The 19,376-nt window shown below is 43.1% G+C and overlaps 1 protein-coding gene across 2 annotated transcripts in view; it reads right to left on the bottom strand.

The window, feature by feature from the left end:
* The window catches only part of LOC311107015 (serine/threonine-protein kinase MRCK beta-like), a 178,017-nt gene that overhangs the window by 49,926 nt on the left and 108,715 nt on the right, over window positions 1-19,376 (bottom strand). For both annotated transcript variants that reach the window (XM_084149466.1, XM_084149467.1), the window contains exons 13-20: window positions 16,041-16,151; window positions 12,073-12,326; window positions 11,421-11,526; window positions 10,973-11,097; window positions 10,677-10,782; window positions 7,706-7,854; window positions 7,019-7,116; window positions 3,867-3,946 (exon numbers count right to left, since the gene is read on the bottom strand). In XM_084149466.1, the coding sequence (XP_084005592.1) occupies window positions 3,867-3,946; window positions 7,019-7,116; window positions 7,706-7,854; window positions 10,677-10,782; window positions 10,973-11,097; window positions 11,421-11,526; window positions 12,073-12,326; window positions 16,041-16,151 (1,029 nt within the window). The remainder of the gene's footprint in view (window positions 1-3,866; window positions 3,947-7,018; window positions 7,117-7,705; window positions 7,855-10,676; window positions 10,783-10,972; window positions 11,098-11,420; window positions 11,527-12,072; window positions 12,327-16,040; window positions 16,152-19,376) is intronic.

The following is a 19,376-nucleotide window of genomic DNA, read 5'->3' as shown; positions in this document are numbered from 1 at the left end:
TTCAAGTTCAGGTGGCTACCTAGCTAATACTTACTCACATGGATTCCTAAATCATTGCTAAGAATATTGAAAATGACTGCAGTTTCTATTGGTCATTGTTTTTAGGCTAACGTTAGTTGCATTGGTGCTAGCTAGGTAACGTTACCAAGCTAAAGCTAGCTAGCTACCCCAGAAGTTGCAAATAACATCTGTATCAAAGATATTTGGAAACATTTTTGATCCTGCTTGTTTGATCCTGATCTTATTTCAAATGCTCACACAGACGTTTTCCCATTCGGTCGAACAAATAATGCATTATTACCAACGCGCTATTGTTAACACATCGTTGGTGGTCGGTGTGTTTTTTGTACAGCTTTGACAGTGCTACTGATCGTAGTGGTAGCGCTTGGCTTGCACATGCAAATTCAGCACACACAACATTCTATAATATAAATGTATTATTTGACGTGTCAAATTAAAAGCTTATTTGACACGCAAAGACCCAAACGGCGTTCCATAGTTGAATACTTATTGACTCGAGTCATTTCGGCTTTCTATTTTTTATTAATGTGTGAAAATGTCTAAAAACATAATTCCACTTTGACATGGGGTATTGTGTGTAGGCCAGTGACTCAAAATCTCAATTTAATCCATTTTTAATTCAGGCTGTAACACAACAACATTTTGAAAAAAAATCGAGAGGTGTGAATACTTTCTGAAGGCACTGTATTGTCTAAAACCTAATAACAACAGTATACTGTATTATACAGAAATCATGTCATCATACCCTACTTTGATGTTGATGGTCTACTATACTGTGACAAACCTTCAGTACACAAAATTCGATATTAAACTGTCATGTAAACGCCTTACTCTGCTTATCTTAATTGCCATAAAGTCATAATCGAAGTAAGCATACACCGATTAAAACACCTGGTTTTCTGAGCAATCTTTCAAATTATTAGGACATGTAAACAGCTTATATCGGTGTTCCAGTTGTGTATTTGATCTGTGCATGAGCCAGCAACGGATAACGCAAGCCTCCCTCTTATGCGCGAGTGAAGTGAGTCTGGAAAAACTGAAAGTATGCATCTTACAAATAGTTTACACATACAAACATTATATGTCCCAACTCAGAGTCAAATAGTATTCGCAAAAATAACATGGTCAATGTGGTAGAACGTTTATTTTGATTGGCATTTCTCCATTTATCAAAAGTCCCATCAGTAGCCTGATTTCAGATGTGTCCATGTAAACAGGATTATTAGGGAAATCGTTCTTCTTGCAAAGCAAGTAAACATTTTAAAAGGAACTATTATATTGGCCTGACAATACACAATAATCACATTATAACCGTGGTCAATGAGTTAACAGATGACACATTTAAATGACACACAGTACTTGCCATATACAGTGCATTCGGAAAGTATTCAGACCCGTCAACCTTTTCCACAATTTGTTACCTTACAGCCTTATTCTAAAATTGATGAAATACTATTTTTTTCTCATCAATCTACACACAATACCCCATAATGACAAAGCAAAAACAGGTTTTTAGAAATGTTTGCTAATTTATTCAAAATATAAAACGGAAATATCACATTTGCATAAGTATTCAGGCCCTTTACTCAGTACTTTGTTGAAGCACCTTTGGCAGCGATTACAGCCTTGAGTCTTCTTGGGTATGATGCTACAAGCTTGGCACACCTGTATTTGGGGAGTTATTATACCCATTATGGGGTATTGTGTGTAGATTGATGATGGAAAAAAACAATTTAATCAATTTTAGAATAAGGTCTGAATACTTTCCAAATGCACTGTATACATATTTTTTCTTTTAAATGTTTCTTTACATTAATTTAACCATGGATTGTATCAACTCAAACGTTATGTAGTCTACATCAAACACTTATAGCCTAACAATGTCACAGATAAGGTTTTTACTTTTGAAAAAAAGTTTGGCAAGATTAGGAGAAATCATGGAGGTATCCGACGCTAATCACTTTTTAATTAAAGTAAAATTAAGGGCAGGTTATATATCCTCCCACTCATTCATTGACTAAAGACACTGAAAAGGTCCTGCTCATTAATATTCTCAGTGCGCTGCTGTAGGGTTAATTCGTTTTGACTCGCCGTTAGTTGTAGAGGCAGCTAACAATTATGCTAATGGCTAACAGGTTTTGTGAGGTGACTGGCTATACAACTAAGGAGTTATGACTGACGTTAGCGGTAATAGCGGTTAGTGGGCCGGTTAATGCTAATGGTGGGGATGCTAATGTGGAAGCACATTCTAGAGGAGCAGCTCGCTAACATTTTAGCGCCCAACATATGCTATGCAGGTTTAGGGGGAGGTTTACTAGGGGAGGAGAGTGCCACCAGCTATGAAAAGGTCAATTTTAGCATAACTATCATCCTTCTAACTAAATTAGCATTAGCCAAAAACTGCGCTAACCAAAGTCATTTTATTCCACTAAACGTGTAGCAGCTAGCCTGTTCACAATATTAACAATAGAAATACTAGGAAAAGTTCAAACTATAAGTGTATCATGCACACCGCTTTTTGAGACAAGACGCTAAAGAAGCTTTCGTCCATATTAGTATGCTAATGGTTAACGGCTAATTGCTAAAAACAGGGCAACACACACCTGGAGAAAGCTCTATGCTTTCCTCCCAACCTTTTTGTATGCTGGCAGCACAATCCCTCGGGTTAGGGGTTAACTGTGAGAAAAAGGGGTAAGGAGCTCTGAGCAGCCAACTTACATCATCCCAAAACGCTAGCAGAGAGGACGCGGACGAGGAAGAGACCGAGTCCTTTTTTGGAAGGGTGACAAACGAGAGGGACAAAAAAATAAAAAGCAGAGGTTTTTCGGGGGGTTATTTTGCACCAAAAAAAATAACACAAAGGGGGCCAGAGTTGACAAGGTAATTTACCAGGGTTTACTGCGAGAACATAATTAGACCACCACTGCCGATGGTTTATCCTGTTTCAATTAATGGCCCTAAGAGACTTGAAGGAACAGAGACAAAATGGCCCCTTCACCACAAGAAGTTTCCTCTGAACAAACACTTAATCAGGTTTTCTGGGGCCTTTACGCTGACCTGTTGTGACTTCAATGCTGACTAATCCCTTTTTTTACAACCTCGGCGGTGAAAAAAACCTTAGTTCACGGCTGAGTTGAGCACTACGATCTTTTGACCGCAAAGCCACATGCATTTGTGGTGATGAAAGTGAGGGGAAGCAGTTAGAAGCTGACAGACCAAACTAGCTTCTCTCTCATTAAGTTCAGGTCACGGCCAGCTTTCTTGTACCTCTACTCTCTCCGTTGCAGTTCCTCCCTTTGTGGCCTTAAGCCCTTTTCATAACTTTGGCCCATTAGCTGCGGATCCGGTCCAAACTGTGGTGGCTGCATCGGGTTACCATATGCTGATGGGTAACATAACACAGATTTATTCCGTGGGGAGAGGGTCAGGAAGTATGATACTGCTCGCTTACCCCCTCCACGCCTTTGAAGTTCTTTGGGGTGATGAGGTGATTGAGCACATCAGAGGGCCTGGCGATATGAACTCCAGAGCTTGGCACTCTCACATTTGAACTGTGTGTGTGTGTCTCAATCTCTGCATCTAAGGATTTTAGTGTGTGTGCGTAAATGTGTGTGTGCGTGTTCATCACTGTTTGACAATGTGAGTGTGACAACAGCGCCAGCCAGTCTGTCTGTCTCTGTGCGTGTCTGTTTATGTTGGTGTGCCAAGTCCCCCACCCTTTGAAATATCTTTATCAACTCCCACCGGCCTGCCACCACTGATACACACAGAGGCGGTGAGACAGTGGCTGTTAAGGTTTGTTACTGATGTGACGGGGAGAGAGAGACATGCAGAGAGACACTCACTCTGAACGTCAGGTCGTGGGCCAGGGGAGAGGTATTGAAGTACTCGAAAATGGAGTCCTGGAAATCAGGCAGTTTCATCCCTGTGTTTAGAAGAGAAGGACAGTCAGCTTTTATGTTCATAGCCTGCATTTACACGATTCTAGAGAGGAATACTGTTCATATTTGCACAGTTGAAGAGAAACAAGTAACTGACATTACTAGAGAAAGAAATGTAATGTTCTGTTTCTATCTGAGAGGTAATCCTTAGAAGTTATGGATGCATGTGTATCCCCAATGAGCAAATAAAACCAAACAAACATTATTCTAAAACTTTAAGACCAACTACAATCATACATTTGTATGAGGTATAGTATACTAAATACTGGTTATATTAATCCAGATTAAGAGAATTTAACAACCTACAGTGCCTTCAGAATGTATTCACACCCCTTGACTTTTTCCACAATTTGCTGTTTTACAGCCTGAATTTAAAATCTATTAAATTTAGAAAAAAAAATTCACTGGCCTACACACAATAACCCTTTTGTTATGGCACGCCTAAATAAATTCATGAGCAGACATTTGCTTAAAACAGTTACAGAGATTAATGGCTGTGATAGGAAAAAAATGAGGATGGATCAACAACATTGTTGTTAATCCACAATACTAACCTAATTGACAGAGTGAAACGAAGGAAGCATGTACATAATACAATTATTCCAAAACATGCATTCCTAAAGTAATACTGCAAAAAATGTGGCAAAGTAATTCACTTTTTGTCCTGAATACCAAATGTATGTAGCAAATCCAATACAACACATTACTGAGTACCACTCTCCATATAGATCAAGCATAGTGGTGGCTGCATTATGTTATGGGTATGCTTGTAATCGTTAAGGACTGGGGAGTTTTTCAAGATAAAACAATTAATGGAATGGAGCTAAGCACAGGCAAAATCCTCAAGGAAAACCTGGTTCAGTTTGCTTTCCACCAGACACTGGGAGATTAATTCACCTTTCAGCAGGACAATAACATAAAACACAAGGACAACTCTACACTGGAGTTGCTTACCAAGAAGACTGTGAATGTTCCTGAGTAGCCAAGTTACAGTTTTGACTTAAATCTTCTTGAAAATCTATGTAAGACCTGAAAATGGTTGTCTAGCAATGATCAACAACCAATGTGACAGACCTTGAAGAATTTTGAAAAGTATAATGGTCAAATGTTGCACAATCCAGGTGTGGAAAGCTTTGAGAGACTTACCCAGAAAGACTCACAGCTGTAATTGCTGCCAAAGGCGCATCTACAAAGTATTGACTCAGGGGTGTGAATATTTATGTAAATTAGATATTTCTGCATTTCATTTTCAATACATTTGCAAAAAAAAATTCAAACATGTTTTCACTTTTTCATTATGGGGTATTGTGTGTAGATGGGTGAGAAAAAAATATATTTAATACATTTTGAATTCAGGCTGTAACACAACAAAATATGGAATAAGTCAAGGGGTATGAATACTTTTTGATGGCAATGAATTTTTGTAGACACACAGTGCCTTCGGAAAGATTTCAGACCCCTTGACTTTTTACACATTTTGTTAAGTTATAGCCTTACTCTAAAATGTATTAAATAAATAAACATCCTCAGCAATCTACATACAATACCCCATAATGACAAAGCGAAACTTTGTTGTTGTTGTTGCTGCTAATTTAAAAAAACTGGAAAAAAAAGAATTACCTTATTTACATAAGTATTCAGACCCTTTGCTATGGGACTCTAAATTGAGCTCAGGTGCATCCTGTTTCCATTGATCATCCTTGAGATGTTTCTACAACTTGATTGGAGTCCACCTGTGGTCAATTCAATTGATTGGACATGATTAGGAAAGGCAAACACCTGTCTATTTAAGGTCCCACAGTTGACAGTGCATGTCAGAGCAAAAACCAAGCCATGAGGTCGAAGGAATTGTCCGTAGAGTGCCGAGACAGGATTGTGTCGAGGCACAGATCTGGGGAAGGGTACCAAAACATTTCTGCAGCATTGAAGGTCCCCAAGAACACAGTGGCCTCCATCATTCTTAAATGGAATACGTTTGGAACCACCAAGACTCTTCCTAGAGCTGGCCGCCTGGCCAAACTGAGCAATCGGGGGAGAAGGGCGTTGGTCAGGAAGGTGACCAAGAACCCGATGGTCACTCTGACAGAGCTCTAGAGTTCCTCTGTGAAGATGGGAGAACCTTCCAGAAGGACAACCATCTCTGCAGCACTCAACCAATCAGGACTTTATGGTAGAGTGGCCAGACGGAAGCCACTCTTCAGTAAAAGGCACATGACAGCCCACTTGGAGTTTGCCAAAAGGCACCTAAAGACTCTCAGACCATGAGAAACAAGATTCTCTGGTCTGATGAAACCAATATTTAATTATTTGGCCTGAATGCCAAGCGTCACGTTTGGAGGAAACCTGGCACCATCTCTACGGTGAAGCATGGTGATGGCAGAATCATGCTGTGGGGATGTTTTTCAGCGGCACGGACTGGGAGACTAGTCAAGATCGAGGCAAAGATGAACGGAGCAAAGTAGAGAGATCCTTGATGAAAACCTGCTCCAGAGCTCTCAGGACCTAAGACTAGGGTGAATGTTCACCTTCCAACAGGACAACAATCCTAAGCACACAGCCAAGACACAGCAGGAGTGGCCCAGCCAGAGCCCGGACTTAAACCTGATCGAACATCTCTGGAGAGATCTGAAAATAGCTGTGCAGCAACGCTCCCCATCCAACCTGACAGCGCTTGAGAGGATCTGCAGAGAAGAATGGGAGAAACTTCCCAAATACAGGTGTGCCAAGCTTGTAGCGTCATACCCAAGAAGAGTCGAGGCTGTAATCGCTGCCAAAGGTGCTTCAACAAAGTCCTGAGTAAAGGGTCTGAATACTTATGTAAATGTCATATTTCTAAAAACCAGTTTTTGCTTTGTCATTACGGGGCATTGTGTGTAGATTGATGAGTATTTTTTAAAAATATATATACATTTTAGAATAAGGCTGTAACCTAACAAAATGTGGAAAAAGTCAAGGGGTCTGAATACTTTCCGAAGGCACTGTATGCCAGGGACAGTTTAGGGTTAAGACATGGTTGGCCAGAGGTTTGGTTCAGGGTTAGAGCATGGTTGGCCAACCTTTGTCAGAGCGGGAGCGGCTCTCCTCCAAGTCCTTCTTCATGCTCTCCAGCTGCTCTGCCATCTCTCTGCTCCTGGACTCGGAATCTTTCAGTTTGCTGAGAGAGAGAGAGAGAGAGAGAGAGAGAGAGAGAGAGAGAGAGAGAGAGAGAGAGAGAGAGAGAGAGGTGGGTAACGCGTCATCCTCTTACATCTTTCACATTTGAAAGCCATATCAGTCATGCTTACGTAATTAAAATAAAACTACACCTTCACATAGATCAGCGTGTAGCTAGCTAGCTACCTTGCACTAGCTCTTTCACGTTTGACCCTTGAGAAGATACATGTGTCTCCAACTGTGTGGGGTGGTGAATGTGGATGCTTGTGTGTAGGTGTATGTATGTGGAGTTAGGATCAGGGTTAAGGTATGTTGAAATTCTTATTATTTTTCAAACAAAATATATAAGAACTTCATATTCTAAATAGAATGCTTTATATTGTGTATCTGAAAAAATTTAACTAATATTGTAACAAAACAAAGCTGCAACATTGTATGGGTGTGCCTTCCTTGCCATTCAGGGGCGTCACACACACATACCACACACGCACTGAGGATGGTGGAAGCCAAAACCTATGCCATTTCAGAAGAGGATTTAGAGTTGAGCACATTCTCTTATTGACGGTTGGGGTCGCCAGGGCGGGGCTGACCTTTCAAATGAGATGTTGGCGGCCTTGAACTTGCGGAGCTCCTCCTGGACTAGTTGCTTGGCCCGAATCTCGGCATCCAGGGCCGACTGCAGCTCCAGACGGGCCGACATGTCCAGCTTCTGGCTGCGACGCACCTTCCACAGGGGGTCCTGGGGACGAGAGCATGATTCATGTATTGTAATTCAGGGTGGGGAGCAGGGATTCATGTGATTACATTAATCAGTGGTCAATTATTGGGTGTGGTTGATTTAACTTGCTCTGAGTAGGGAGTGCGGTTAAGAGTACAGCGCTGGCAACACCAGGAATGTGGTTTGGATTCCCTGATGGGCCAAAATGGGTTAACTAAGTCACTCAACTGATTCCTGTCAGAGATGAGTGACTCAGCATCTGGCCAATAAGGTCACTTTCTCTTTGTGCAGAATCTGCTCCTGTATTCACATTATTCTCTACCATGGAAAGTCTGGTGACTGGTCTTCCAGGAATCACTGGATTCCTGTCTATAATCAAGCTGTGATGTAATAGTCCATATGTAATTCAATAGAGTGTGTAAGACGTAAGAATCCATCATATTATAAAAAAATGCCCTCAATGAAAACAGCTGTTCAATAATAAACCTCAAACACAACCATATCAGCCCAACTCAAACACAATTCAGCAGGTGCAAAAATCATATTTGAGATTTCATAACTTCCACCCCCCCCCACCATACATGATGGACGTCTTTTATTGAGTGAATGAGGGAGCGCCATTCAGCTGCTGCCGATGTCAAATTGACTTTTCAGGAAGCGGAGATGACATTCCTTGGATGCTGGCGGATCGCGTGACATCACGGCCCGATGGGACAGGAAATGATGAGGCATCACATCCTCTAACCCAGCCTGTCTCTGATTGAAATAGCTAGCCAGCCTCATGTTACAGGGGGGAGAGATGGGGGCAATATGTCTGGAATGGATGCTAATCTCAATATTACCTTCAGGATCCATACAGTGCTGTATACTGTATGTGAACCACTGACCGCAATGACTCACACACTACAAACGTCAATATGGAGCACAGTCCAGGACATTAAACTGTGTGTACATTTTGTACAGCACAATTTATTTATTGAAGGTATCTGTGACCAACAGATGCATATCTGTATTCCCAGTCATGTGAAATCCATAGATTAGGGCCTAATTTATTTATTTCAATTGACTGGTTTCCTTATATGAACTGTAACTCAGTAAAATCTTTGAAATTGTCGCGTTTATATTTTTGTTCAGTATAATTTGTAAAAAAAAAAAAAAACATAATTCCACTTTGACATTATGGGGTATTGTGTGTAGGCCAGTGACAAACATCTCAATTTAATCCATTTTAAATTCAGGCTGTAACACAACAAAATTTGGAAAAAGTCAAGGAGTATGAATAATTTCTGAAGGCACTGTATATTGTCCCATATTTATGCTGCTACACAAACAGGACCAGATTAACCCCTACCCCCAATCCTAAATTTACCCATTAGGGTGATGGAAGAATATGTGACCCTATATCAGATGTTAGGGGCAACTTCTACTTACACCCTCTACTAAAATGTGTTTCTGGGTTCTTAGAAGCAATGAGAAGCATCTTACAGTATCAGTCTCGTCTGAAACAGATATGGCCCCCTCAAACTCCTCAGATAATTTTCACTCTGAATTCAAATGTGGCTTTCTAGGTCTCCGAATGCTTGAAAGTAGTGGCAGTCTTTTTAAATACTCCTAGCTGGGAACGTCAACCCCCCTTCAAACGTGCCTGAAATATCATGTCAGAATTCAGATCACGCTGGCTATTCCAGGTCATTATTCACACAAAAATCAAATCACCAAATCGGAAGAAACTGGGCCATATGAGTGACAGACAAGTGACCCTATCGGCATGAGAGCAGCCCTCTGCCCCGCCTATGGTGGAGCGTCACATCCGCAGTGATTGGAGGCTGGGTTTGATTGACAGACGCACTCACCAGCATTTCCTCCCCAGCCGAGGGAAAGGGCTTCAGGGGAGGAGAGGCCACTCCTGAGCCTTGCTGGGGGCGGCAGGTTAAAACAGTAGAGCACTCAACGCAACGTACTCCACACAACGCACTCCACACACACTTCAACACTTCAGCAGAGTACACCAACACAAGTTTGCGAAAGAGAGGAGAGGGGACGGTTTTATGGTCCAATGATCAGTATGTAATAAAGAAGTGGGCTAAAGGGATAGTTGTCTGACTAAGGGCCAGGGACAATGTATGGTGATTTTTTCCAGATTCTAAATCAAATGTTTTAAAACCAAATGGTTTCTCTACCATTGAGGAGTTCAATGCTTTTTTACCATTTACCTTCTTTTTTGATTGCTTGAGCCATCTACTACAGTAAGTCAATGCTTGCATCCCAAATGGCACCCTATTCCCTACATAGTTCTGTACTTTTGACCAGAGCCCTTTGGGCCATCTACTACAGTAAGTCAAACTTACTCCATAAGCACCATATTCCATACATAGTGCACGACTTTTGACCAGAGCCCTATGGGGCCAACTCAGTGGCCTTGTGTTTAGAATGTTCACCCTGAGATTGGAAGGTTGGGAGTTCGATACCAAAGACTATAAAAATAGGACCCGATTTGTCTCTGCTTGGCACTCAGCATTAAGGAGATAGATTGGGGGTAAGGAAGGCCCTGCGATAGATTACCGTTCTGTCCAGGGGGTGTACTTGTACATTAAGCTGCCTCACGCTCCAGAAACAGGAGATAGGCTCCTCCTGCTCCTATGAGTCATTCCGGCCAAACTTTCACTGGGAAGCTACAATGGGGCATCGGAAAAACTGTAGGTTTTTACTTACTGGACGCTCAACTTTTTACTAGTGTGAGCAGATACTGCAGCACAGCAGTAATGACAGGGTAAAATGAGTAGATGGAGTGTAGCCTACACACTACACAGCTTGTCTAAGTTTCTCTCTGGTATCTATCGTACCAGGGGTCTGGAGCCCAGGCTGGAGCTGCGGAGTGACTCCAGCTCCTCTGTCATCTTGGAGGCCAAGGCCTGCAGGTAGCCGCGGGCGTCCTTCTCATCACTCACCCTATGGGGTCAAACAGACACATCAGCAGCTTAGGAAAGGTTTCTGAAGCATCTATACAGGCCTTACACAGGGTTTACTAAGTCTTATATTCATTAGGGCACACCATGGCAAAGCATTTTAAAACAGAAAAGGAACATTTGCTATCCTATTGGACAAGTTCACGGCCCTGTATAGCTGCCTGTCCACTCACCACTGGATGATCTCAGCTATTTGGGCCTCCCAGTGAGCCACACTCTCCTTTTTAGAGGCCAGGTCCTGCAGCTCGTCCTCCAGCTGACGGTTCTGATCGGTCAGCTTGTCCACAAACGTACACATCTGAGAGAGAGACAGAGGGGGTGAGAGAGAAAGGGGGTGAGAGAGAGAGCGGGAGATAGGGAGGGGTGAGAGAGAGAGCGGGAGATAGGGAGGGGGGAGAGAAAGCGGGAGATAGGGAGGGGGGAGAGAAAGCGGGAGATGGAGAGGGCGGAGAGAGCGAAAGAGAGTGACAGGAATGGAGAGAGGGGGAAAGAGGTAGAGAGAGGGGGGAGAAGAAGAGAGAGTTAGCGAGAGAGAGAGAGAGACAGAGTGTCAGGGTAATTGTCCATTCACAACACCTCTTTCCCACAATGTGTACCTCTGTACCTATGTGTGGTCCTTACCCGGTCGGTCTCTGCGGTCAGTTTGCAGTTGTCCTCGGTCAGCATGCTGCGCTCACGCTCGTACTTGTCCTTCAGAGCGCCCACTGCCTCGTCCATCTCGGTTTGCCTGCACACACACGCACAGAATGAGATCTCAAGTACACAAGTCTACAGGTCAAACAAATAACAAAGCAGTCACCTCTTGGGTAAACCGTTTTGGGATGGGGCAGGAGAAATTTAGCCACTCTCAAATTCATAGTGTTTGTTTACAATTACGTTGTTTACAAACAATGGAGTAAAACAAGTTTATATTTTGGGTTCTGATGGGGTACGACAGTTGAACTGAGCTCATAAGGCATTTATACATTATATTCTCCAAGAATCAAATGGGTGTATATAACTAATTTAGAAGTCCAAGAATGTATGTAGCAATCACAGATTGCCACTTTAATGTAGAAACATAAGTGTTTGGACAATTGTCAGAAGGTACGCACCCCCTAATCTGAAAATGTACTCATACCTGACATCATACCTCAAGTATTCCATTAAAAGGAAGCTATTCCATTTTTACTTCAGCCATATAGTGGATGCTAGCCTAGCCCACCTCTCACTCTTGACAAAGCCTATCCTATTAAAACCTGTACTAGCTAAACCTACCCTATCCTAAACCCACCTCTCTTTCTTGGCTTTCTCCAGCTTGTCCTTGAGCACGAGCAGCTGTTTGTGAAGGGAGAACTGCTGACCCTCCGAGTCGTGGAGCTCCTTCCGGAGGCCCTTGAGCTCGCTGGTGTGGGAGGCCTCGCGGCGCACCAGCTCCTCTTCGTAGAACAGCACCTTCTTGTCCAGCTCCGACTTCACCTTGGACAGCTCCTGAAGCAACTCTGGGCTGCTGCTTCCGCTGCCGCGCGCGCAGCCCAGCTGCTTCACCTGGGGGGAGGAAGCGAGAGAGTTTTGTTTCTATTGTGTTTGCATTGTGTTTTCGATCATGAGAGATGTAATGAGCATGGTTTTTAAAATCAGAAATAGCAAATAAACAAAAAACGTGAAAGAGAGAAAGTGAGAGAGAAATGTCTGGGAGTGGTCTGAGTAGGGAGGTGAAAACCGAAAACGAACTGTTATTGGCAGAGGTTTGGAACTCTCTTTCTTATTAGTCTATTAACTAATGAAATGCCTGGTGATGACACCAGGCAGGCCAAAACGCCATCCACTTTTCAAACAGCACTTAAACTAAAAGGGCATTATCATATCATTTTCACAATTTCACAGTATTCTTCCAATCACAGTGTGGAAATACATATAAAACATAGGAAAAACACATGTTTTATTGCACTGGACCTTTAAGAGGAGTACGTCACAGGGGAGAGGGGAGTTGGGGGGACCGAAGGGAGAGGGGAGGGTGGTGAAGAACGGAAGGTGAGGAGGTGTAATTAGGAATGTAAACAGAGCCAGGGCATAAAAAATTGAACCGCCACCCACCAAACGCAGGTAGATTTTGGTATTGGAGGTTAAGAATGTCTATTTCACCAGCCACGTTGGCAGGTGGTCAATTTGCAGGGCTCTACAATCGATTTTCAAAGATTTTCAGCTGTTTTGTTTCATAGCTGCTAATCGCACAAAGAAATATAAATCCTATATCCCACCTCGCGCAACAACACTGCCTGGCTGGGGAGCTGTGCACACTGTGTGCACACAAGCATTCCGCTACACCCACAATAACATCTGCTAAACACGTGTATGTGACAAATCAAACGAGATTTGATTAGAAGATATTTGTATTTATTTTTCACAAGCTCTGATGTTTTTCAATGTTCATTGGAGTTTGCTTTAACTGCTAGCGAAGAGATGAGTCTACTACCAGTCAGTAGTCAGATTCAAAATCTCACACACAGACACACTTGACAGGACTCAAGTGGCACGTTACCACTGTAAACTCCCACACATAAAGGGGCAGCTGAACATTTGTCTCATCTGATATTTTGGTTAAAAGACACAGGTTTAAAAAAAAAATGAAATTGAGCAATATACCACATATACTATATACAGTGCATTCTGAAAGTATTCAGACCCCTTCCCCTTTTCCACATTTTGTTACATTACAGCCTTATTCTAAAATTGACTAAATAAATAAAATGTCCTTAATCTACACACATTACCCCATGACGACAAAGTGAATACATGTTTGCCGCCCCCCCCCCACTTTGACCTATAAAACAAAAATGAATAAAACAATGTGCTGATTTTTTTTTATAAAAATGAGGAAGTCAGGATTAATGGCTACAATGAGCACGTTTTGCAGTGCACAGCTTTTCGAAGTGGGGTTTGAAGCATGATACTGCAACTCTCAGCTCCTGCTCAATGTTTAGCTGGGACCTGTACTTGGTCTTCAGTGCAGCAACAGCAGAGAAGCCAGTCTCACAAATATAAGATGTTGCAAAAGGAAGAAGAATGCCCATGGCCCTCTGCCCTAAGAGTGGATAATGCCTCTCTACACTCAGCCAGAATTCACTCAGTGTCTGTGATGTGAACCTCAGTCTCAATGTGGAGTCAGATGTCATATCAATGAACTGGTCCTCCTCTGCAGAGCTGAAACCAGTTGGAGCTGGTGCATTGAATTGATCTCTCACCCAGTCATATTGGGAACTGTTTTCAGGGAAGTACTTTTTAAAGAATCCCATCAGTGATGAAATATGCTCCTTAATATATGGAATCACTGAGGTGGCATCATAGTCAGTAGTGTCAACAAATTCATGCAGGTTCTCGAATGAATCAGTATTTCCTTCATCAAGTCGCCTGCCCCACATTGCAAGCTTTCGAGTGAAAGAGCTGATCTTGTCTGTGACCTGAGGGAGGTGTTTATCTTTCCCTTGAAGCTGTAGATTTAGTTCATTTAGCTTTCCAAATATGTCACTCAGGTAGGCCAGTTTTGCCAGGAAGTTCTCATCACTACATTTTTCTGCGAGGTCATACTTGTGCTCCTGCTCCGAAAACATTCTTATCTGCTCTCTGAGCTCAAAAACTCGGGACAAGACTTTTCCTCGTGACAGCCACCTTGCTTCACTGTGAAACAGCACAGCTTGATAGTCAGCTCCCATCTCCTCACAGATAGCAGAGAAGACTCTTGTTTTTAGTGGTCTGGTCTTTATAAAATTGACTACACCTACAATGTCAGTCATAACCTCACTTAATTCAGAGGAAAGGTGCCTTGATGCCAGTGCTTCTCTGTGTATAACACAGTGTGTCCACTCAGCATTAGGTGAGGCCTTCTTGATGAGTGCCCAAAGTCCTTTTCTCATCCCTGCCATGGTCTGTGCATCATCACTGCAAACACCAATGCAGTTCTCCCACTTTAGCCCATTCTCAGTCAGAATGCAGTCCATCATTTTGAATAGCTCTTCAGCTGTGGCTCTGTCTCTGACATATTTACAAAAAAGTAGATCCTCACACAGGGAGTTTGTCATGTCAAAACGTACATAAGCGATAAACAAACAGTCTTTGTTGCTGTCAGTTGCTTCATCGAACTGTAAGGCAAAACGTTTCTCTTTGAGTTTATCTACCAGCTGTTCTTTAAGATCGTTAGCAATGTCATTTATACGTCTGGCGACAGTGTCATTGGACAGAGGGATAGTTTTTATTTTTGCAGCACTTGCGTCATCCAGCATGACAGAGACCTGTCTAATGCTGCAGGCAGTATCAGCTCCTCTGCTATGGTGTGTTTTTTTGTTGCACTGAGCAATTTGGTACGCCACCTTATATGATGCTAACAGTGCTCTCTGGTTTACTGAAGTAGCATTCACAAAGCGGGACGATTGTTGGCAATATTCGGCACGTTTTCGCTGAAAAAACTCAAGCGGCTTATCAGCGTGATTGGGGTGTAATGTCTTTAAGTAACGCCTTAATTTATTTGGCTTCATGCTGTCCGCTGCCAACATTTTTAGACACAGTAAACATAACGGTCTTTCCTCGTCTCCCACCGTAGTCACAGTGAAGCCAAGCGCTACATACGCTTCGTCATATTTCCTCGTCTTAGCTTTCGGGAGACTTACGTTTGTCTCATTATCTCCGTCTCTCTCCGCCTTTCTTTTCATCCCTGTTAGATATGTTTCCATGGTGTCTCTTAAAGGTTTGTTATCTGCACTTCATTTCTCCTGCTCTGTGCTGTGTGCTCTTGTTCGGTGCAAAAAAACACTACTCCCTGCGGCAAAAATAAGCATGTTCCCCGGGGTCACACGCGCCCCCCCGGCATCGCTCCGAGCCCCCCCAGGGGGGCGCGCCCCACTATTTGAGAAGGACTGGTCTAGACCCATTGACAACAGCAACAGACAACAACAAACACACTGTTATATATAGCCATGCCAGAGGGAAGACCCCTCAGCTAGCATGGGGGGGGAAGGGAGGAGAGGGGAGAAGTGGGATGGGAGAAGGAAAAGTATAGAGTAGGGGAGAGAGTACGAGGATAGTGGAGAGAGTATGAGGATAGGGGAAAGTGGGGAAAAGGGAGGGAAGCATAGCAGGGAGAGGCAGAGCAGTGAAAAAGGAGAAGGGGAGAGGTGCTAGTAGGGGTAGGGACAGGAGAGTGGAGAGAACGAGAAAGGGTACAGGAAGATCAGTGAAAAGAGAGAAAAGGAGTGTGTGATCTCTGACCTTCAGGGTCTCCAGCTCCATCTCCAGCTGTTTGGAGTAGACCTCGCTGTGCTCGCGCAGCTTATGCTGCTTAGACACTTCCGCCTTGGCATCCTCCAACTGGGCCTCCAACTAACACACAAACACATGGAGACAAAGCAGAGGTTTAACATCACCATCCACACACAGAGTTTTATATCCTTCTACCAGGAAATATTTATGCACACATATACAATTTCTCACTCTGAACCACACACAAACATTCATGGGCATGTATTGAGTAAATGTGTGTATTGGCATTATGCATCCCAGTAATGTGTATATGAATAAACAGTATTGGGGGGGATGGTGAGGAGATGAGAAATTGGCCTATCACCCTGCCACCATTGACCCCGTCCCTGGCCCCATGCAGTTTAGCTGGGGTCACCAAAATCCATCTGGACCCTGTTAGCGCTTATCTCTAGGGAAGGCCTGAGGGTGCATCTAAATAATCTAAAGTGCCATTCCTTGTCTCCTCTCCATCTGCACTGATCTAAAAACATGGGCAAGGCGAAAGCAATATCGAGGAAGCCTACTAGGAATTCGCTTTCACCTGCCTAGATCTTCAATGTCAGTGCAGGTGGAGGAAGCTATTTTAGGACTATTGAGATGCAGCCCTGGCTTGTTTTGGCAGTGTATGTATTATGTTTCCTAACCCCTAAAGGGCTCTACACACTCTATGCAAACTGAGCATCGTACAGTGGGGGAAAAAAGTATTTAGTCAGCCACCAATTGTGCAAGTTCTCCCACTTAAAAAGATGAGAGAGGCCTGTAATTTTCATCATAGGTACACGTCAACTATGACAGAGAAATTGAGGAAAAAAATCCAGAAAATCACATTGTAATATTTTTTATGAATTTATTTGCAAATTATGGTGGAAAATAAGTATTTGGTCACCTACAAACAAGCAAGATTTCTGGCTCTCACAGACCTGTAACTTCTTCTTTAAGAGGCTCCTCTGTCCTCCACTCGTTACCTGTATTAATGGCACCTGTTTGAACTTGTTATCAGTATAAAAGACACCTGTCCACAACCTCAAACAGTCACACTCCAAACTCCACTATGGCCAAGACCAAAGAGCTGTCAAAGGACACCAGAAACAAAATTGTAGACCTGCACCAGGCTGGGAAGACTGAATCTGCAATAGGTAAGCAGCTTGGTTTGAAGAAATCAACTGTGGGAGCAATTATTAGGAAATGGAAGACATACAAGACCACTGATAATCTCCATCGATCTGGGGCTCCACGCAAGATCTCACCCTGTGGGGTCAAAATGATCACAAGAACGGTGAGCAAAAATACCAAACCACACAGGGGGACCTAGTGAATGACCTGCAGAGAGCTGGGACCAAAGTAACAAAGCCTACCATCAGTAACACACTACGCCACCAGGGACTAAAATCCTGCAGTGCCAGACGTGTCCCCCTGCTTAAGCCAGTACATGTCTAGGCCCGTCTGAAGTTTGCTAGAGTGCATTTGGATGATCCAGAAGAGGATTGGGAGAATGTCATTTGAAACCAAAATAGAACTTTTTGGTAAAAACTCAACTCGTCGTGTTTGGAGGACAAAGAATGCTGAGTTGCATCCAAAGAACACCATACCTACTGTGAAGCATGGGGGTGGAAACATCATGCTTTGGGCTGTTTTTCTGCAAATGGACCAGGACGACTGATCCGTGTAAAGGAAAGAATGAATGGGACCATGTATCGTGAGATTTTGAGTGAAAACCTCCTTCCATCAGCAAGGGCATTGAAGATGAAACGTGGCTGGGTCTTTCAGCATGACAATGATCCCAAACACACCGCCCGGGCAACGAAGGAGTGGCTTCATAAGAAGCATTTCAAGGTCCTGGAGTGGCCTAGCCAGTCTCCAGATCTCAACCCCATAGAAAATCTTTAGAGGGAGTTAAAAGTCCGTGTTGCCCAGCGACAGCCCCAAAACATCACTGCTCTAGAGGAGATCTGCATGGAGGAATGGGCCAAAATACCAGCAACAGTGTGTGAAAACCTTGTGAAGACTTACAGAAAACGTTTGACCTGTGTCATTGCCAACAAAGGGTATATAACAAAGTATTGAGAAACTTTTGTTATTGACCAAATACTTATTTTCCATCATCATTTGCAAATAAATTCATAAAAAATCCTACAATGTGATTTTCTAGAATTTTTTTCTCTCATTTTGTCTGTCATAGTTGACGTGTACCTATGATGAAAATTACAGGCCTCTCTCATCTTTTTAAGTGGGAGAACTTGCACAATTGGTGGCTGACTAAATACTTTTTTTCCCCACTGTACAAGGTCCGTTCCAAATATTCAGCCGCACAAAAGTACGTAGAACTACGTAGAGAGCGGCGCAAACGGAGCTCCATCGTTCCGTTTGCATAGAGCCCTTAAGGGAAGCTGTAGGACACACCAAGTAGCGCATTCCTCTGTCGCCAATGCAGACAGCACTAGAAAGACGATGCCCTTAAGGGAATACTGACATTCAGATGGAGAAATAAACAAGTAGATAACAAGCTGATGATAAAAGATACAGCTGGAGAGAAGTTGGTTTGTGCTTTCTGAATGGCAGGAGGAGCTGTAGCACCAAAACTCAAATCGATTCAAATTTGATTTGCCACATGCGCCGAATACAACAGGTGTAGACCTTACAGTGAAATGCTTACTTATAAGCCCTTAACCAACAATGCAGTTTTAAGAAAAATAAGTGTTAAGTAAAAAATAAGAAATAAACATTATTAAAGAGCAGCAGTAAAATAAAATAACAGTAGGGAGGCTATATACAGGGGGTACCGGTACCCCCTGTATATGTGTGTGTTGAGGTTGAGAGTCTGGGATTCTTGTACATAGACACACTCACATAGGCACACACACACAGTTAATAATACACATATAACCCACAAGCAATGCACTCAATTATGCCCTCACCACAGAAAGCTAAACGTTGCTAATTAGCTTAACGTTGCTTACACATTGCCACTCCGCCTCCAGCTTTGACAGCCCATGTGGCCTGTGGTGTGCTAACTTTATCCACAATTGTTAGCATGCTAAGTGTTAGCAAACTTAATGTTAGTAAGCTAAGACTTAGCAAGACAAATGTTACCAGAGACAGTAGAGAAAGCGAAACATTCCACTCCCTCATTTTTTCAGGTCGGGGCAGGGCCGCTCTGGTCTGCTTATTGCCCCCGACCCCCAGAGACTGTAGAGAAAGGAGACATCTCACTGGCAAATTTCTTCTGGTCGGGCGAGCAAGGTGGGGACAGTAGGTAGACCAGAAGCAGCTGTTCCTTCTCTCGCGTAAGCATGCCAGAGATTATGA

This window comes from Coregonus lavaretus (assembly GCF_964263955.1).
Source record: "Coregonus lavaretus genome assembly, chromosome: 31".
Classification (NCBI taxonomy): domain Eukaryota; kingdom Metazoa; phylum Chordata; class Actinopteri; order Salmoniformes; family Salmonidae; genus Coregonus; species Coregonus lavaretus.
This window is presented reverse-complemented; position numbering and strand designations above follow the sequence as displayed.